The sequence below is a fragment of the Triturus cristatus genome, chromosome 6, assembly GCF_964204655.1.
Source record: "Triturus cristatus chromosome 6, aTriCri1.1, whole genome shotgun sequence".
In the NCBI taxonomy this organism is placed as follows: Eukaryota; Metazoa; Chordata; class Amphibia; order Caudata; family Salamandridae; genus Triturus; species Triturus cristatus.
Window position 1 is genome coordinate 1,882,740,275 of NC_140589.1, and position 22,613 is coordinate 1,882,762,887.

The 22,613-nt window shown below is 38.6% G+C and overlaps 1 protein-coding gene across 1 annotated transcript in view; it reads left to right on the forward strand.

Moving 5' to 3' along the window:
* The window catches only part of LOC146822287 (olfactory receptor 5M11-like), a 57,199-nt gene extending 35,013 nt beyond the window's left edge, over nt 1-22,186 (forward strand). Inside the window, exon 2 of the mRNA XM_085610021.1 lies at nt 21,239-22,186. Coding sequence (XP_085466147.1) covers nt 21,239-22,186 — 948 coding nt within the window. The remainder of the gene's footprint in view (nt 1-21,238) is intronic.
* Nucleotides 22,187-22,613: the final 427 nt, after the last annotated feature.

Genomic DNA, 22,613 nt, shown 5'->3' on the forward strand with positions numbered 1-22,613 from the left:
TAGTCCCGCCCCATCAAGGCAGATCGGCGTCAATTGCACGCTGGTAAATGTAGTTTTTTGTTAGGTGTATTCTCTTTAGTAGTTGCTGCTGTTACTTCAATTTTCACCCCATTTATTGATTATAATAAAAGTCCATCGGGTCGCTTGTTCTGTGCAGAACCTCTTTGCTGCTAAACTTTGGCCTTCCCAAATTGGTCACTTCGTTCCTTACGGTGCCCTGTAATCAAAGCAACCGCAGTGGGGCATCCTTGTGACCGGAGTGGGTCACATGTAAATCCAAAAGAAAATTGCTCTCACAGTAAAGCGCCACACACGACGTGAATTTCACCATCTTTATTTTGGCAGGCAGCAGCAAGTGAAAGAGTCTTTCAAAAGTGTCTTAAAGCCATATTGCCAAACGGGTTTCTGGAAGTCATTTTCCCTTGATCACTGGCTGGCCTCTGGGGAAGGAACAGCTGCTCAACTTTACTTTATTAATGTATAGTCCCGCCCATCAAGGTGGATTGGCATCAATTGCAAGCTGGTAAATGTAGTTTTTTGTTAGGTGCATTCTCTTTAGTAGTTGCTGCTAAAGATGGTGAAATTCACGTTGTGTGTGGCGCCTTACTGTGAGAGCAGTTTTCCTTTGGACATATATATATATATATATATATATATATATATATATATATATATATATATATTCAGTGAAAAAACCATAGGTTTCACACATGTTATAGTTAGCTGGACATTTTACTCGTAAAAAACCAATGAAATTGCCCCGTTATAGTTAGTTCAGCTAACTATAACTCGCGCGCCCGCAATGCACTGCTGATGACGTCACATATTACATCACTCATGACATGGTCAGTGACATCACTCATGACATCACTGATGACATCTCAAATGACATCACTGATGACATCATCCAGTGAATGTGTGTTTTTCTGAAAATTAAATATGTTTTATATATGTATATCTCAAGGTCGATGGAAGAATAAATGGGTATTAAGTGTCTAAATGGATGATTTGTTTTTGAAAAATTGATTGTGTAACTGACTGATTAAGTGTATCTCTCACTTTGTGTATAAGTGGCTGCATGGGTTGGTGAGTAGCTACATGGGTGTCTATATAGGTTATTAGTTGTTTTTTTGAGTATCAGTCTGAGTATCTGTATGGTTCGGTGGGGGGTATTACGTAGTGCATAGGTGCATGAATGAGTGACTCACTGTTTGTATGTGTTGAAGACAGCATGTGTGCAGGACTGTATGGGTGGATGAGTGTGTGTATGGGTGTGTTAGTGAGTGAATGACTGTCTCAATAGTGTCTTCAGGAGTAACTACATATGTTTTAAAGTAGTATATGTGACTATTGGTGTATATATGTGAGTATATGTGAGAGGGAGAGATTGAAAGAGTTCCTGTATGAATAAGTATGTGTTTCTATAAGTGATTGTTTAAAAGACTAAGTATGTGTAAGTTTCCGTAGAAGTAAGTGTGGTGGTGTGTGTATAACTGTATATGCAGGTGAATGTATGTTTGATTCTTTATTAGCATGAGTGACTATGTGTGTGAGTAACTCTATGGATGAGTGGCATTATGTAACAGGATGTATAGGTGTATGAGTACATATGATGAGTGAGTACATGTATGAGTGACTGTATAGGACTGTTGGTGAATGAGTGGATGTGTATGTGGATCTTAGAATTACTGAAGAGGTTGTTGTAACTGGTATTGGTATGTCCATTGTTTTGAAATTTTTAGTCTCTATTTTTGAATGTGTGTATCAAAGCTTATATTAAGGTGAGAGGAGGTCTGCCACTCTATCACAAGGATGATGTCATCAGTGATGTCATCAGTGATGTCATTTGAGATGTCATCAGTGATGTCATGAGTGATGTCACTGACCATGTCATGAGTGATGTAATATGTGACGTCATCAGCAGTGCATTGCGGGCGCGCGAGTTATAGTTAGCTGAACTAACTATAACGGGGCAATTTCATTGTTTTTTTACGAGTAAAATGTCCAGCTAACTATAACATGTGTGAAACCTATGGTTTTTTCACTGAATTTCTAAGGTTTTTTAAATGCTAATTCCTAACTATAACGTGTGTGAAACCTATGGTTTTTTCAGTGAATTTCTAAGGTTTTTTAAATGCTAATTCCTAACTATAACGTGTGTGAAACCCATGGTTTTTTCAGTGAATTTGCAAGGTTTTTTAAATGCTAATTCCTAACTATAACGTGTGTGAAACCCATGGTTTTTTCAGTGAATTTGCAAGGTTTTTTAAATGCTATTTTTAATTTAATTTTCTTACCTTTTATAAAGACTATGCTTAAATTTTTAAAATCCTTAAATATTTTTTTTATATATATTTTTTAAAATAAACATGTAAAATTTATTTCCAGATTTTTTTTTTTTTTTTTTATAGTACGCGTACCGTAAGCTCACGGTAAGCGTACGGTTTACGCAACGTCCGTAATCTATCTACGCTGCTTGCGTATAGTTACGTACTTTGCGTAGCCGCGCGTACTGCGCGTGGGACGCGTGCGCGCTTACGCCACACGCGCACGTTAGGCGGAAGTGCCGGGGAGTGACTGTTATGCGCATGCGCGGAAGCGCGTGTCTTTTTTACGCGCATGCGTACTTTTTGCCGTAAGCGTACCGTAAGCGTACCGTAAGTAGGGGTGGGCGGAATTTGCGGAATTAACCTTCGCAAATTATCGCGAGAATGTTTAAAATTATCGCAAACAAGCAGAAATATCGCAAAGATGCGGAAGTTTTTTTCCGGCATGTTCGCGAGATTTTCTGCATGGTTGCGGGTCGCCAACTTACCCATGTGGTTGCTTGCGGGCGCGGCCATCTTGTTTTGAGTTGTTCTCGCGGTGCATGATCGCGAGAAGAAAGACGTGATCGCGCGACGCATGACGTCACTGCGGGCGCGAACTGTCGCGAGACAGCGCAAATGGCTAAAAACAATACAACATCTCATGGAGAACGCGACCGGATCAAGAAAACTTGTCGGCGAACGCAGGGATTCAGGTAAGGCGATCGCGCGCGCGCGAGAATGTATCATTTTACAGCGCGAGCAAGAAACAAATTATCGCCAAGCTGCGGAAACCGGAATTTTTGACATTTTCGCGCTCTCCGCGGAACGCAAAAATGTCAAATTATCGCAATTTCCGCGAACGGAACGAAATTTTTGCCCAGGCCTAACCGTAAGCGTACGGTAGGTCATGTGATCGTGAAACACAACTTTTGATTGGTTGAAACTACTTTCAGTTCTAGAACTCTCCTACACCACACCCATTCCCCTCATTTCTGCTTGTGATCCCTTAGGAGAAGGAGCTGGTTTGTCTTTGGGATACGATGGCAGAACAGCAGAGCCCTTCTGAGAGTGAGGCTAGCACCAGCAGCACTGTCTTGAGGCAGAGAGCGAGGAAAGTAAAGCCTTCTTATGTTTGGGATTATTTTACTTTTCCAGAAGGCCAGCAAAAGGTGAATGCACCCTTAGTTACTTGCAGGCTGTGTCAGCGTGTACTTTCTAGAGGTAATCCTGACAGGAAGTATTCCTTTGGGAATCACACCATGAAGAGACACCTCCAGGATGTACACAGAAGGACACATGGTCATCTTTTTGGAGGTAACTCTTCAGAAAGACGAGCCAGTACATCCACAGCAGCTCAGCCTGGACCATCATCTGCAGGGCTGACTCCTTCTTCTGCAGGTCAGGTGAGCCCTTCATCTGTGGGGGGAGAATCTCCTTTTGCTGGCCCTCTGGAAATTAACCCTCGGTTTGCGAGGGTTGAAGTACGGTGCGCCACTTGTCACGATCTAATTACTTATAGGGAGACCAGTGTTTCCCTGGTGAACAGTAAAATAGATCAGCACACTTGTCGTACCGTCTAATATTCCCAATCTTTCTTTCCTCTGTCCCTGCATGAACACAACGGTTCTTTTAAGAGCCAACCTTATCTTTCATCTTTTTTTTACATATGTTTTTAAAAACTTTTTTTTATTTTTTTTTACCGTACGCGTACGGTGCGCGTACCTTTTTTTTTATTTTTTAAAAAAAACACTAAAAATCATTTATCACATTACAAGGTCCTTGAGAGACTACAATTATTACTATTGACTTACCATACTCACTCAAAAAAATATTTATTCATTTGTTTTTTTAAAAAATAGTTTTTAAAATGGTTGTAGTTTTCGAAAATTTTCTATATCGATCTGAAAAAAAAGAAAAAAGTATTAATATTTTTAAACCATTTTATAATACAGTACACATATTTACATTTTTTACCAAAAAATATTTTTGCCTTATTTTTGCTGTTTTCAGAATATATTGCATTTCACTATAAATTGTGAAAGCAATTGCATTCATCATTTTACAGCGGGCAAAAAAAATTAACAATCTCAAAGATTGTATTAAAAAAGCCCAGAATCTCTTCTCACTTAAACTTATCATTACAGAAATGCATATTATTCTAAAAAAATATCATCTAAAAACAATACTTTTTTCTTTAAAATACCGTCTGATATGTTTGTTTCAGAAGTATAATCACAATATTATATCTCAAATAACTCCAAAATACATCTGATTTTATTTCCTTTAGGCCAAATAGTATTTTTTTTTTTTTCCTGGAATAAATTTCCAAGGGAAATCCATTAAAATTCTAAAGTTTAATTTGTCCAGATCTCACCGATTCTCTGTAACATTTTGGTTCACGAAAATTTTTTGAATAATTTATTTAGTCCACAATAGAATTGCTTACTTTTCCACATGGCCAAATAGTAATTTTTTAAATCATTTTTGAAAAAATTTCCAATGGCAGTCCAATAGCATTCCAAAATTTAAAATGTGCAGAAGTTACCGATTATCTCTAAATTATTGGTTTTTCAAAATTGCATTAAAAATTAAAAAAGTCCACATTACAATTGGTTATCTTTCCTTTAGGCCAAATGATAATTGTAAAAATATTTTTTCTACAAAATTGCAATGGTAATCCAGTAAAATGGTAAAATTATTTTGTCCAGATCTTGCCAAGTCTCTCTAAAATTTAGGTTTCAGGAAGATTAAATAGGAATTTGCTAAATCAAAAGGCAAACGTTGTTTGAAAATCAATTGGGAATCATTACACAGTGTCCAGCCTTTTTCACATTTTAGATAAACTGTGTAATGTCCAGAAGTAACAGTAGGTCCATCATGGAAAATTATTGCAACAGTTACAAAAGTTTTTCCTGAAATTGATAATTGCTGTCCTGTAAACTTCTTTATTAAAGTATCCAATTTTGATCCATCAGCTCTACATCGTTGCATCATTAAAATTACATACTGTCCGTATTCGTGTAAAATTAATGTTGAAAACATGTCAGAATTACACTCACCACATTTCATGCTATGATTAGCATCTTTAACTAATTTTGCAAAAGTGACTGTTTTACTCTCTGGCAATGTCAAATAAATAAACCTTTCATTATCAACAATAGAGCCACATATATTATAACAATTATCACAACTATGTTCCCATTTATAAGAGAGACCAAAAAAAATGTCAATGGGAACTCCTTCTTCTTCCACTACCTGAAGAAAATACATCAAAAATTCGTGTGCATCTTGCTGTTCATTTTGAGAAAACTGTGTTCGTCCTGAACATACATCTAAAAGTTTTCTAATATCAGTAGCACTTTCTATTTGAGTTTTATCTTTACTCAGCTTTTGAAAAAGGAGACTCAGCTCTGAACAGAATCTTTTTCCCTGATTTACTATTATCTGCTCTTGCAAACTTTCCAGATAAAATGCAACATTCAGCACTACATTAGCGTAGCAGTTGACACCAGAGCTATTTTCAAAATGACATCCTACAACCTGTTCTTCATTGTCCTTTTTCTTTTTGTTTGCAATTACATCACTCCTCTTTTTTTTCCTCTTCTCTATATCTTCATTACAGATATTCTCATTTCTCCTTTTACGAGAAACTACACGTTTCTCCAACACAGGATACTGACCTAAATGAGGAGCATAGCTTCTTCTTAATCTATTATACTCCTTTACACAGTTTGTATCAGCACTAACTTTTGAGTCATCAAAGTCTATCATGAATAAACCTGATAATGTTTTGACTCGTGACAAAGCTACATATGCCATACCTTCTTTGAACACAGTTGAACCAATGTTCACAAATGCACAATCTACAGTCAATCCTTGAGACTTGTGGATAGTTACAGCATATGCTAGTGAAAACGGAAACTGCTTCCTACGTACATATAAGTCTTTCACAAGCATAAAACGAACTGTACAACGACAAATATCTTTAACTTCTTCTATCTGATCAAATTTTATTTTTAAACATTCAATTCCTTCTTTTTTCTGATAATTAATAAAACCCACAACTCTTCCCATCGCTCCATTCACTAAGCCTTTCTCAACATCCAAATTTCTCCTTAAAAACACTCTACAGTTCATGCAAACATATAGATTTTTTTCTAATCCTGCTGTTTTGGAGATGTTCTTCTCTAGTGAGTCCAATTTATTTTTCAGTTTGCCTGTTACTGTGACAGTAATTCTTCCATCCTCAATTTTGTCCACTGCTTCCAATTTCCTGATGTCTTCCTTTTCCAATTTCAAAAGCTCCTCATTAAATATTGAGCATTCACGTAGAGTTGGCATTAAGCAGATGACACTTTTGTTTTCTGCAATATTCTTGTATATTTTCTCTGCAACTATTTCTTCCTTTGGAAATAAATTATGTAGCAGCCGACTCTGTAATGCTTTTTTCCCAACTTCTGTGAGTAGTCCAATCCTGATATCTTTCAGAATACTTCCATATTCTTCATCGTTTGCTTGCCTCATATTAGTTGTAAGTTCCTTGTACTCAAAGAAGGACCAAATATTTGTATTTCCAATGCTTCCCAATGACTTCTTCGTGTCTTCATGTGTCACAGTATTAAACACTGGTTGTCCTTTAACTGGAGTAAGTTGCAAAAGATCCCCAAAAACTATGACGTGTTTTCCACCAAATAACACGTCATAGTCTGTCTTCAAAATTTGCTGCATTCTTAAATGCACAAAGGCAAGCATTAAGTTTGATACCATGCTCACCTCATCAATAATGAGAACTTGCATCTTCTTCAATACTCTTGAAACTTCCAAGGATGCTTCTCCAGTTAGCTTGTTGAATTGTATTTTGTTCTCATGCTCCACTGGTAACATTAGCAAACGATGTAAGGTGATTCCTTTTATGTTATATGCTGCTAACCCAGTTGGAGCAGTAACCACACAAGACAAAGTAGAATCCGTTTTTTGCTTTAGGTAGCTTCTGATGACTTTAATTAGGAAACTTTTTCCAGTGCCAGCTTGTCCGCTTACATACATCCTGATTGGATGAAATGATGTGCATGAGCACTCTTTTTTGATATGTAGAAATCCGTGATCAATTTTGTTTTTGATCTCTTCATAAATTTGTTGCTGCTCTTGATTCAGTTGTCTTTCCAAATTTTCTAAGTCTATAAATTCTTCTTGAGCTTGATTCATAGCCGTTTCCACTTCATTCATGGCTATTGATGCTTCATTTTCAACGATTGGTTGTCCTAGGGGATCTTGACTGTATGTTCCTGAACTTTGGCTGTCCTGAGAACTGTCTCTAGCTATTTCTGCTGCAATTGTAGTTTCCTGTTCAATTTCTTCATTTAACATTTGCAGATAAGTTGAGAATGTACTGCATTGTATGCTGTCTTTGCAAGCATTAAAAGAATCTTCATAGCTCTGGAATTCTCCCAGTAGTTCATCCTCTGTACGCCATGGTTTAAACAACTGTAAAAGAGCCAAGTAGTAAAATTCTTTCTTGTCGGTAGTGTCGCAACTCAGCTTCCGGTGATTTATCAAACTTCCTTTGGTTTGCTTCACCAAACATCCTTCTTCACCAACAACTTTATATTTTCCACTGTTGATGTCTTCTGCAGCTTTCCGTGAATAAATGTAGTTCTGTAACACTTCATAGAGACACATGTTCTCCAGATGATGACTTCTCTTGGGATAATATGTGTCCAACATGTTTGTTTTCAATATATCTGTTCTTTCTGGGTCATTCTCAGCCAAATATTCAATTTCTCCAACAGATTTCAGTACCCGATTTCTCATTGCTGCAAGGCCTAAACTTGCCCAAATTATTCTTCTTGACTTCGAGTAGAGACTTGCAGAAGATAACCTATCTGAACATTCGTAGGATCCAATTTCTCGATGCGATAACATCTTCAAACTGAAACTGTACAGCTTCTTACTGACAGTCTTCTCGTGAGAAATCTCTTCCCACATTTCCTTCAATTCTGTTTTTTCTGATTTCGTAATGTAAGACGTTACATATCGAGCAACAGCAATGGAATTGTCAGCAACATACTGTATATCCATGTTAGCGTTCCACATGGATAAAATGACTGGTTTGTAGTCATTTATATTTTTTGATTCTTCTTTTCTTTTAAGGTTGTAGGTATTCTTAGGTGATTTTCTTGTGATAGTATGTCTCACAGCTGACTTAAAACTGTTGACTCTTCCATTTGAAAGAACAGGTCTAGGAAATCCAAATCGACATTTAGTGTAGTATTTTTCTTTGCTCTTGTATTTCCGTCGACAGTATTTTCCACACCGATGACTTTGGAAACGTAGAACTTGCTCCTTTAACTTGTTCTCTTCTGTGCTTTTAGGTATAGCACATGTTGCATATTCTTCAATGTAAGATAACACTGCTTCATCAGTATCTGTTCCAAACTTTGGGGCATCCTTGATCCACAGCAGCATATGAATATGAGGAGCACCTCTTGCCTGGTACTCTTTTCTCCAAAAGAAATCCACTACTTCTCCAAGGGGTGGATTTTTTTTATTGCAGATGAAGGATATCATAGCCTCAAATCTATGATTGAAATATCTGCAAACATTAACCGGATCCAATGAGCACAGTTCTCCTGCTGTCTTGTATTCGATGTTTTTAATGTTTGAATTGGCCTCTCGTAGAAAATCCAGTAAATCATCCCAAGCGTACTCGGCACAGCTTAGGGTAAGGAACCATGTTGGTGTTCCTAAATTGCGTAACATGCATTTTAGTTCACCATGGCGTCGGTACCAATATTCATTTGTCCCACGCTGACAAGCCATCAGATTGATCAGTTGTGTTTCCAAATGATCATCTCGGTGCTGCACTTTCTCCATAAAATCCTTAGCAGACACATTTTGTAAATGTACTCCACTTTTTAAAATGTGATTTACTGCATAAGACAGTGCAGACAAGTCGCTTTCAAATAAAAGATGGAACAAATAAGGAATACTTTGTCGAAATCTGGGATCTTCAGCATATAGTCTTGTAGTTCGATACTCTGAAGCTGGAATCTGTTCTGGACGTTCATCGTATCGTCCTCCTTTTCCTTTAGGAAACAGCTGGGGAAAACATCGAGCTTCCAAGCTCTCCTCCCATACACTCACGGGATTTCCTTTTGCTTTCTTCATCTGAAAGAGATCAATATTGTCTCCCATAACTTCTTTCGAATGGAGAGGATGTATGCTAAAATGTTCATAAATTTCTTCTTCCTTTGACTTGTCCACTTTTTCAATTTGTCCAGTTGGTGTTTCTGTGTCTCCTTGTAAATCTTCTTCTTCTTCTTCTTCTTCTATATAAATTGATTCATACCATTTGTTATTTTTTTTCAAATACAAATTTGCTCTTTGTACTTTCCGCACATCTACCAGCTCCTGCCAAATCTTCTTATTCTTTGTAGGTACACCATTAACCAGAATAATTAATGGTTCAGTTTCCAAAGTATCCGCATCAATAGTTTCCATATTTTTTTTCAAATCCAAGGGCAAATACACCACTCTACCTTTTAAACCTCTCAGTAAATCTGAAGGAGGTAATTTACCAGTTTTGGGCTCCATACGTACTATGGTCTGGAACGGATGAACACATTGAATGAGTATAGACTCATATGTATTTAATTCAGAAAGTTCAGCAGGAATAGCATCCAATTCTAAATTATTATGTACAGCTCTGGTCGGCATTCTATTTTCCTCTAACTTGTTATAACAGTATTTACAAATACGCTGATCTTCACCCAATTCAAAACAATTTTCTAGAAATATATATGTGGCAAAATCCTTCCACTTATAATTATCTTCATTTTCACTCTTTCTGTAGAGATCAACATTCCTAGTTTGTTTTCTATAATGAGTTCTGCGGCAACAAATACAAGTAAAATTTGGTCTTTCATTAGAGACTATTGCAAATTTTGTTATGTGATCATTAAATGTGTTACTTACAGAGGGTTCTACATTGTCTTCCACTTCTGCCTCATTTACTGTGTCCTTCTCTGCACTGTTTTGTTCAGGACCAAAGTAACAAAACTGAATTTCATCAACAACCTTCTCTACATCTGATACCGTTCCTCGGAACAGAGCCCTATTCAATTCATTTAACTTTATTGCTGGACTTTTGGCAAAATACAACCGTCTCACAAACTTTCTCATTTCAGTATGATGAACAGCCAGCATCCTAAAATGATGGAAAACACTATTGCACACTTTTCTAGATAGACAAGCAAGAGAATGACCCTGCAAACCAGTATTCTCTCTCACTCTGCATGGATCCAGACTTTGAAGCACCTTAATCTTTTGTTTTACACTTTTTTTACTATATTCTCTTAGAAACTCTCGAAATCTGTCAATAGATTCCTGACGCACAGTGCAAATACTACTACAATTCCAAGTGTACACTGGGGCTTTAGGACGTCTCCCCATTGCCTCATCTGCCATCACTTGTACCTCATCTCTTGGAACCATTATCTCCTTCTCCATTATGCAACCATTTTTTACTTCGTATGAACGACCTCTGGTGTCAACTGCATGCAGCAAACTATTACTTTGAAAATAGCTCTCTTCATTAAAAAAAGGTTCACTACTTGAACTATGCATCCACTTTCCTAAAAACACTTTACAAAAGTTTGTTCTGTTCACTACTCTTTTGCTTTTGCTTTGTGATTTCAGTACATTAACCATTTTATCTAATGTACGCATCCTATTCAAAATTAATATGAATAGTTTCCTTTTTAATTCTAATGCTTTTGCTGCAATGGCTTCAATTTCTTTTTTTCTCTTGTAATATTTAGCCTTTTGCTTATATTTCTTTATATCCTTTATCAAATTGGACATAACTCTTCTCTGAAACATTTTTCTACGTATCTCTTTAAATGCTGTTTTTCTGTTTATGTTAAACTTTTCAATTGCAGAAGGTATATTTGCATTAACTAAATTCTCAATTTTTTGCTGTTCTCTATGTTTTGTTACATTTTTCCGAGAACAGACATTTTGTACATTTTTCTTTGTTTTGAATATTTTGTTTAGAAATTGTTTTTTTTGCTTACCAGAAGATTTTTTCTTTTTCCCAACATCAGCATCTTCTACTAACTTTGGTCCTCCAGTTGTCTTCAAATATAGTTTTTTTTTTAGCGTTTTTTGAACTCGAGATTTTGTAGGCATCTTAAATTTTGTTCACTGTTCTTCAGCAATACCTGAAAAAAACTAAAAAAAAAATCTGTTATTGTATTTAAATATATTACTACATTTCTTTTCACAATAGTCACAAAACGAAATTTCTTTGCCAATTTGAATGCACACAAACTGCTCTTTTTTTTGGGCAAGTGAAAATCTCTTTTACAAACTGTCACATTATGAAACCACTTTTCAGATTTTTTAAAAAGCCCATGTCCACAGTGCTACACTCCACCAAGGGCAACCAGCCTTAGTGATGCTGAATGTATTTGCATTACAGACTTAAACCTGAAAACCCCACTGGCTTGTAAATACTGTGCATGACTATACACGGCAAGGACATGGGTGTGTGCTAAGCCTCTGCTTCTTCCCCCAATAATTCGCTCCCCCTTTCCATCTAATGCAACTGTGAAATCACCAGAGCAAGACGCAATAAATCTCTGCCTATAATTCTTCTATGCACACAGAGTCATGTTTTCACATTAGTCCCAAAACGAAATTTCTTTGCCAATTTGAAAGCACACTTACTGCTCTTTTTTTTTTCGGGCCAAGTGAAAATCTCTTTTTACAATTTGAAATCACTTTTACAGACTGACACATTATGAAACCACTATTTTTGATTTATTTAATTGCACGTGTCCAAGCTGTTTTTTTTTCAGACCACCACCATGTGCATTCTCTGTGACTGCCTACACTCCACCAAGGGCAACCAGCCTTAGTGATGCTGAATTTATTTGCATTACAGACTTAAACCTGAAAACCCCACTGGCTTGTAAATACTGTGCATGACTATACACGGCAAGGACATGGGTGTGTGCTAAGCCTCTGCTTCTTCCCCCAAAAATTCGCTCCCCCTTTCCATCTAATGCAACTGTGAAATCACCAGAGCAAGACGCAATAAATCTCTGCCTATAATTCTTCTATGCACACAGAGTCATGTTTTCACATTAGTGCCAAAACGAAATTTCTTTGCCAATTTCAAAGCACACTTACTGCTCTTTTTTTTTCGGGCCAAGTGAAAATCTCTTTTTACAATTTAAAATCACTTTTACAGACTGACACATTATGAAACCACTATTTTTGATTTATTTAATTGCACGTGTCCAAGCTGTTTTTTTTTCAGACCACCACCATGTGCATTCTCTGTGACTGCCTACACTCCACCAAGGGCAACCAACCTTAGTGATGCTGAATGTATTTGCATTACAGACTTAAACCTGAAAACCCCACTGGCTTGTAAATACTGTGCATGACTATACACGGCAAGGACATGGGTGTGTGCTAAGCCTCTGCTTCTTCCCCCAATAATTCGCTCCCCCTTTCCATCTAATGCAACTGTGAAATCACCAGAGCAAGACGCAATAAATCTCTGCCTATAATTCTTCTATGCACACAGAGTCATGTTTTCACATTAGTGCCAAAACGAAATTTCTTTGCCAATTTCAAAGCACACTTACTGCTCTTTTTTTTTCGGGCCAAGTGAAAATCTCTTTTTACAATTTGAAATCACTTTTACAGACTGACACATTATGAAACCACTATTTTTGATTTATTTAATTGCACGTGTCCAAGCTGTTTTTTTTACAGACCACCACCATGTGCATTCTCTGTGACTGCCTACACTCCACCAAGGGCAACCAGCCTTAGTGATGCTGAATGTATTTGCATTACAGACTTAAACCTGAAAACCCCACTGGCTTGTAAATACTGTGCATGACTATACACGGCAAGGACATGGGTGTGTGCTAAGCCTCTGCTTCTTCCCCCAATAATTCGCTCCCCCTTTCCATCTAATGCAACTGTGAAATCACCAGAGCAAGACGCAATAAATCTCTGCCTATAATTCTTCTATGCACACAGAGTCATGTTTTCACATTAGTGCCAAAACGAAATTTCTTTGCCAATTTCAAAGCACACTTACTGCTCTTTTTTTTTTCGGGCCAAGTGAAAATCTCTTTTTACAATTTGAAATCACTTTTACAGACTGACACATTATGAAACCACTATTTTTGATTTATTTAATTGCACGTGTCCAAGCTGTTTTTTTTTCAGACCACCACCATGTGCATTCTCTGTGACTGCCTACACTCCACCAAGGGCAACCAGCCTTAGTGATGCTGAATGTATTTGCATTACAGACTTAAACCTGAAAACCCCACTGGCTTGTAAATACTGTGCATGACTATACACGGCAAGGACATGGGTGTGTGCTAAGCCTCTGCTTCTTCCCCCAATAATTCGCTCCCCCTTTCCATCTAATGCAACTGTGAAATCACCAGAGCAAGACGCAATAAATCTCTGCCTATAATTCTTCTATGCACACAGAGTCATGTTTTCACATTAGTCCCAAAACGAAATTTCTTTGCCAATTTCAAAGCACACTTACTGCTCTTTTTTTTTTCGGGCCAAGTGAAAATCTCTTTTTACAATTTGAAATCACTTTTACAGACTGACACATTATGAAACCACTATTTTTGATTTATTTAATTGCACGTGTCCAAGCTGTTTTTTTTTCAGACCACCACCATGTGCATTCTCTGTGACTGCCTACACTCCACCAAGGGCAACCAGCCTTAGTGATGCTGAATGTATTTGCATTACAGACTTAAACCTGAAAACCCCACTGGCTTGTAAATACTGTGCATGACTATACACGGCAAGGACATGGGTGTGTGCTAAGCCTCTGCTTCTTCCCCCAATAATTCGCTCCCCCTTTCCATCTAATGCAACTGTGAAATCACCAGAGCAAGACGCAATAAATCTCTGCCTATAATTCTTCTATGCACACAGAGTCATGTTTTCACATTAGTGCCAAAACGAAATTTCTTTGCCAATTTGAAAGCACACTTACTGCTCTTTTTTTTTCGGGCCAAGTGAAAATCTCTTTTCACAATTTGAAATCACTTTTGCAGACTGACACATTATGAAACCACTATTTTTGATTTATTTAATTGCACGTGTCCAAGCTGTTTTTTTTTCAGACCACCACCATGTGCATTCTCTGTGACTGCCTACACTCCACCAAGGGCAACCAGCCTTAGTGATGCTGAATGTATTTGCATTACAGACTTAAACCTGAAAACCCCACTGGCTTGTAAATACTGTGCATGACTATACACGGCAAGGACATGGGTGTGTGCTAAGCCTCTGCTTCTTCCCCCAAAAATTTGCTCCCCCTTTCCATCTAATGCAACTGTGAAATCACCAGAGCAAGACGCAATAAATCTCTGCCTATAATTCTTCTATGCACACAGAGTCATGTTTTCACATTAGTGCCAAAACGAAATTTCTTTGCCAATTTCAAAGCACACTTACTGCTCTTTTTTTTTTCGGGCCAAGTGAAAATCTCTTTTTACAATTTGAAATCACTTTTACAGACTGACACATTATGAAACCACTATTTTTGATTTATTTAATTGCACGTGTCCAAGCTGTTTTTTTTTCAGACCACCACCATGTGCATTCTCTGTGACTGCCTACACTCCAGCAAGGGCAACCAGCCTTAGTGATGCTGAATGTATTTGCATTACAGACTTAAACCTGAAAACCCCACTGGCTTGTAAATACTGTGCATGACTATACACGGCAAGGACATGGGTGTGTGCTAAGCCTCTGCTTCTTCCCCCAATAATTCGCTCCCCCTTTCCATCTAATGCAACTGTGAAATCACCAGAGCAAGACGCAATAAATCTCTGCCTATAATTCTTCTATGCACACAGAGTCATGTTTTCACATTAGTCCCAAAACGAAATTTCTTTGCCAATTTGAAAGCACACTTACTGCTCTTTTTTTTTTCGGGGCAAGTGTAAATCACTTTTACACACTGACACATTATGAAACCACCATGTGTAACTACAACAAAAACAATTCCCATTTCTATTATTCATTTCTTAAGTTACCACATACATCCCCTCTTAAACTGTAAACTCACCTTTAAAATTAGTTAGTTGTGAAAGAAATGTGACACTCAAACAGCAGATTATCAGAGCCAGGATCTCTGTTGTGTTCACCTCTCTCCTCTCAGCAGAACCAGATAATGGCAAACTTTCCCTCTATTTTTCCACACATATACATGTAAGTTTCAAATCTCAGTGCTTCCCCCTTTTTTTCACATGTATTCACACATTTCTATTGGTTGAAAACGAACCCTTTTCCAAAAGTACCCTTCCCCCAACTTGACTTCTGCCTAGTACCCTTCCCCCAACTTGACTTCTGCCTGCTACCATAGCAACAGCTCATGGAACACTGCTGTGTGCAGTTAGGTCAGAAGTTCGACACACAATGTTTCAATTCCACAGAGCAAGAGTGCTTGACTTTTCAAACCTAACAGCAAATCCATAGTACTGTTCTTTGGTTACACATTTTTTTGTACCAATACAAAACATGCTTCTATTAATTTTCACATACAGCCTAGTTTTTATTCTGGAATGGTATGAAACAGCCAATCAGTTCTTTTTGTTTTAAAAAAATATGTATGCCTCCATTTCCAAACTGTCTTTCTTTTCATATTGCCATTCTACTGAAAGACACCTCCTGAGTGCATCCAGTTCTCCTTTGAAGATGTTCACAGTGTGGATTGTAGGGCACAGCTATGTCTTCTGGAGTGAAAAGTTTGCAGAGAAAACAGATATGGTGAGAGACCTTGCTTTGCCAAATGTAGACATTAAATGGATTGGTCAGAGAGGGTTAAAGTGGCACCAATTGATGCCATTGGTGAAATCCTTCATTCAAATCCAACACCCTGACCTCATAATAGTGCACTGTGGTGGCAATGACCTAGGCACTTTGACTGGGGTAGGTCTGGAAATGCTTATGAAGGACACCTTTGCACAACTGTTTACACTTTTCCCTAAAACTGCCTTTGTGTTTTCCAACATATGCCAAAGGCAAAAATGGAACTGGTCCAATCATTTCTGTCCACAGATTGACAAAGCAAGAAAGCACGTCAACAAATCTGTTTCTGCTTTCCTCCGTGACTATGGTATGGGTGCCATTTACCACAACAACTTGCGTTATGACATGCAAGACATTTATAGAGGAGATGGTGTGCACTTCAATGATGAAGGGAACAGAGTCTTCCTCTTGAACCTTAGACTCTGCATCGGTACTTACTTGTAGGTACCACTAAAAAAATGACTTCATAAACACAACAGCTCTTTTTAGAGCTCCCTAATTTCTAAACTCTTAAATCTGCTTTTCATTTACTTATTTTTATTTTTTTTACCGTACGCTTACCGTAAGCTTACCGTACGCATACCCCGTGATTTTTTTTAAAATCAATAAATGTTTTTTTTGTACTTTTCTGTCCTTCTTTGACCCCCTTACAATTGTTAGGGGGTCTGTAACTCTCCTCATTGCCCCCTTTCCTTGTTTTCACTCTTTTTTTTCAGAGTGAAATACACAAAATGGCGGCCGCCGCTTCCTGGTTTCGGCCGATTCGAATGTTTACTAAGATCTAAGAGACAATCAGAATCGCGCTCGCGCACGCCACCGTACGCTTACCGTAAGCGTACGGTAAGCGTACCGTAAGCGGGCTCAGATATATATATTGATTTAAAGGCTATTTTCTCAGAATCTACTGAACAGATTTACACCAAACCTACAAAAGGCACTTCCTTGACCTAGGGACTACCTCTCTGCCAAATTTTGAGTAATTCTGTTCAGCCGTTCGGGCTGTAGCTCGTTCTAAAGGTCCTATGGAAAAATGCATGGGAAAAACGCGTTTTGGGACCCCCTTTTATCTCAGCCCCCGCTTGACGGATCCCCCCGAGACTTTCAGGGTAGGAGCGGAGCGTAGCGCCCCACCTATTTTGAGAAATTCGCGAGGATTCGTCGACCGGCGCCAAAGTTATTCAAAATAGAATGTTGAGGTTTTCCTATGGAAACGTGGTCCTAACTATAACTACCTACTGGCGACCGCCAGTAGGTAATATATATATATATATATATATATATATATATATATATATATAAAGTTCCACAAGTTGCCTTTAGTAGAGAGCACTCACGGCAAGCAAAATTACCAGGAACAACCTCCGTGAATTTCAAATAACAGCATGCCATAGCCTGACGCGTTTCAGATTAATTATCTTTCTTCAGCGGCAGCATGCAGAGCAAAGTTCTTTCCGTAGTGCCTCCAACTAAATAGCCCATTCAATCACATTCAGCCCAGGTGGGCCTCTCAGTGCAAAGCATCTCAGGAGTTGGAGTCCCAATTATTACCCATGTGGGTCGGAAAATAATGAACAAGCTCCAAATTTAAACAGCATAATTTCTTTTTACTAAAGTAAGTGCATTCACCAAAAGTTATTCCAAATGAAAGCCCACTTGTCGTTCCAATGTGGCGCATTACAGTCTGCGCGCCACAGGATTTGCTCAAAATCCTGCAATGGTGCTTCTCCCCGACCTGGCAGGCCGTAATAAATAAAGTTCCACAAGTTGCCTTTAGTAGAGAGCACTCACGGCAAGCAAAATTACCATGGGCTATTTAGTTGGAGGCACTACGGAAAGAACTTTGCTCTGCATGCTGCCTCTGAAGAAAGATAATTAATCTGAAACGCGTCAGGCTATGGCATGCTGTTATTTGAAATTCACGGAGGTTGTTCCTGGTAATTTTGCTTGCCGTGAGTGCTCTCTACTAAAGGCAACTTGTGGAACTTTATATATATATATATATATATATAGAGAGAGAGAGTGAGAGAGATAGATAGATATTATTATTATTATTATTTTTCTTATATAGCGCCTGAATCGACCCCCGAAGGGGTATCTCCGCGCTTGCCTTGGGAACCCGTCCTGGCTTTTCCCTGTGAGATTGCCCCTACAGGGCATCCCCAAGGTGAAAGCCAGGCATCCCGCCGCGGGGGGGCCATTGTGGAGATTAAGCAAGCTTAATGCCCAGAGTTGCAGAGTGTGAACCCATGATTAGGTCAGGCACCGAAGCGAGAATTATCGAGTCCATGGACATTTTGAGCTCAAGACCCTGCCGCGTCGGGAATTGAACCCTGGTTCCGGGTCTGACCTCTGCTTCAGGGTCTGCCTGCTCTAACCAGTGAGCCACACTTCTCCATCTAGATAGATAGATAGATAGATAGATAGATAGATAGATAGATAGATAGATAGATAGATAGATAGATAGATAGATAGATAGATAGATAGATAGATAGATAGATAGATAGATAGATAGATAGATAGATAGATAGATAGATAGATAGATAGATAGATAGATAGATAGATAGATAGATAGATAGATAGATAGATAGATAGATAGATAGATATAAATATGACTCAACCTGTTAGTACATATGTCAGGTGGCAAGATGATGTGCAGGTCTCCAAAAGCAGGTGTACAATTTGTGGCCACTTTTTGTGACCATTATGTAGTGTACCTGGCCTTATATGACTGTTCAGCTGTGCTCAATGCCAATGGAAGAAAACTATCTGTAGCTGAGGCCCAAAGAATTTAGGGCCTGAAAAATTGGCATGAATCAGTGTGTATATTTTAGAGGGACTATATAAATTAATATTTTACAATTGTTACTCATCTGTCAGAAGGTTTGCATTTTGCTGTACGCTCCTTGTTTAGTTTTTCCATTACTAAAGCCGTCAGACATATCTGTATATAAAAATGCTTAATCCACACAATTTAGTGAGTTCCCACTGTCTAAATGAAGAGTGGATTGATACTTTGCAGCCAATGGTCACTGTGGTGGTTAAGGTTTGCTTAGTTGGCAGAGAAAATTATGAATCAACAGATCTCAGAATACATAGAGGAAAACTCTTTGCTGGACGACACACCACATGGTTTTAGAAAAAATCCTAGTGGTAACACCTGAAGATATATGAGAAGCTCTTGACAGAGGGGGGATGACGGTGCTGATCTTGCTGGATCTCTCCGCTGCCTTTGAGACGGTCAGCCATGAGATCCTGGCTGACCATATGCGTGGCTTGGGGATTGGGGCCACAGCGTTGGATCTCCTGAAATCATTTGTGTCAAATAGATAACCAAATGTGACAATGAGCAAATTTGTCTCCATGCAGTTTTCCTTGACCTGTGGAATACCCCAGGGAATTATCAAAGACTCTGGTTTTACCTTAGCATCTTACGCGGACGCCGCCCAAATTGTGGTGTCACTAGCAAACGATGAAAGCGACCCGGTGAGGCTTTCAGTTTATGCATGAGTAAGGTAAGCAACTGGATGGATTGCTGCTACCTGAAATTGATTGTCTCAAAAATCGAGGTCATCATTTTCGACAATAAACCCTCTCTTCGGACACTGCACTCCAGAGTGCACTCCAGAGTTGGACTCACTGCCCACACCTTCAGCCAAAGTAAAGAATTTAGGATAATTGGTAGACAGCAAACTGAGAAACAAGCACCAAGTTAATAAATATACATCTGCCACTTTCTTGTCCCTAAAGCTTTTAAACAAAATAAAAACATGTCTGCCTCCCGAACTCCTAAAAACAGTAACCATGGCTATAGTCCTCACAAGGATTGAACACTCAATAGTCTCTACTTACTCTTGCATCAGGTCTTTTGAAAAAGCTACAGACCTTGCAAAATGCTGCTGCCCATTTCATTTTCAAAATTCCTAAATATGAATCAGCCAGAGATGCCATCAGGAAACTACATTGGTTGCCAGTTAGACAACGATGTAAGTTCATAGCCTTCTGCCTGGTATTTAAATTCCTTTACGGACTTGTGCTCGACCATTGTAGAGGAAACTTAAATGGTATGTACCAGCAAGAGTGTGGTGCTCATGCTCTGCCAGGAACATGATGGTTTCCCCATTTAGGAAGGCCACTTGGGGGGGAGGAGTTTTTTCAGGACTACTGCGATGCTCTGGAACAGTCTGCCACTGACTTTGAAAACAGCCTCCTCCCATCTTAGTTTTAGAAAAACCTGGCTCTTAAAACAGGATTAGAAGGCACCTAGCACACTTGCTTAACCCGTTGCAGACACTGCCACTGCCTTAGTCTGACCTCTATAGCTTCAAGATACCCTCAGGCATGAGCTCTGCTTTATAAATGACATTTACATTACATTACATCCATCAAGCCCCTCTACAGAAGTATGAATCTGCTGCATAAGAGATAATGGAAAGATATGTGGCACTATGCAATCACAATAGAACCCTTATTACACAAGGATCAGATTGGACAAACAAAAATATGGTACCAAAAACTGGAAAGGAGATGTACAGGCTACTATTTCAATAACAGAACAGGGCTAAATAGACAACCATGTTATGAGAATCACTGGAATAGCAAAAGGTCCAAGGCGAGGAAACAACAGCTGCCCTGCTGGTTTGCACTTAAGGAAATTAGTGCTAGTGAGAAGGAACTGGGAGAAAACACACACCAAATAAACTCAAATATGCACTACGTAGAATCTCTCTCTTCTTGTCACATATAATAAGTGAGTGATGATAATGGAACATGCCCTCAAAGAATAGCCATAAAACCTTTGAGTTTTCATGAGGTAGTGCTAGTCCAGGCATGAGAAAGTAGACATACATGAGTAAACTAACTGGGTGAGCTGCCCTGTACAACAGCTATAGGTTGATGGAAATTTCACATTTCTGGGCAAACTTAATAGGCTCCTTTTGAGACGGATGTGCTCACAGTTGTCTACTGTGCATTCAGTGCTTCTATCAGGCACAATAATCTTCTCATGTGTTCCTAGTTACTTACAATAACTCCTGTTTTCCCTCACTTTCTTGTAGGCAAAGCAGAAGGACTCAATGAAGAAGAGGAATGGAAGCACTGTAATAGAGTTCCTGCTTCTGGGTCTGTCTGAGAACCCCATAGTGCAGAAGATTCTCTTTGTTCTTCTCCTAGTGATATACATGTTCACCATCTGTAGCAACATTATACTTCTCACAGCCAAGGTATGTGACCCTCGCCTTGATAGTCCGATGTACTTCTTCTTGACTCACCTCTTCTTCATAAATATCTGTACTTCAACACTGGTTGTCCCTAACATGCTGGCACAAATCATTGAGCAGAAGAGAATGAGCATGTCTGCATGTGCAGTTCAACTCTACTTTTTTGTCCTCTTAGCAAATACAGAATGTTTCCTTCTAGCAGTCATGGCATATGATCGTTTTGTAGCCATCTCACTTGCCTTACGTTATAATGTCATCATGCGCAAGACTGTTTGCCTCACAATGGTGACTTTTTGCTGGCTAAGTAGCAGTCTTTCAGCAGTTCTGGAAACCGTTTTTACTCTACGGCTGTCATTTTGTGGTCACAGTGTAATCAACCATTTCTTTTGTGACCCCAGTGCTGTTGTAAAGATAGCATGTGGGGAAACCATTGTAATGGATATGATCATTTTCAGTGTTGCAGCTTATGCTGAACTAATCCCACTAATCATTATTCTCTTCTCCTACACTCGTATTGCCATTACTGTCATGGGAATCCACTCATCCGAAGGCCGATACAAAGCCTTTTCCACTTGTGCCTCACACCTGATTGTTGTCTCCATATCTGCTGTACCAGCTGGTGTGATGTACCTGAAACCAGTATCCAAAAATTCATTTACCAATGAGAAACTTATATCTGTCTTTTACACTGTGATCCATCCAGTGCTGAACCCCATAGTCTATGGACTGAGAAACAAGGATGTGAAAATGGCTCTGCAGAAACTCACAAGGAGGTTTGTATTTTAATAAAGATAAGATATGAAGTCAATATGAGTCTGTGGAGTGGGTGTTTTGCAAATATTGACATAGGCAATGAAAACCTAATGCACTTTTTTAATTAAAGAAAATATTAAGTGAGAGTTAGGGCATAAATGCAGAACAGATATTTTGAATTATGCTTAGCACAGCATTTGTTGTAAGTTGGTGGATGTCACACACCATCAAAGTCAAGCTTCCTCTACCACATATATAGAACTATAGAACTGGAAAACACATGCTGCTGAAAGCAGATATATAGTTGTCTCCACCATTAGCAGTCATTCATCAATATCCCCATCCTCCACTGGACCATAACAAAACATAATCAAAAGGCTGGCTAACAATCCTGACAAGACATATATCACTCTTTGAACTGAGGCAGGCACAGGTATCCTTATGTACTTAGGTAGGGAGA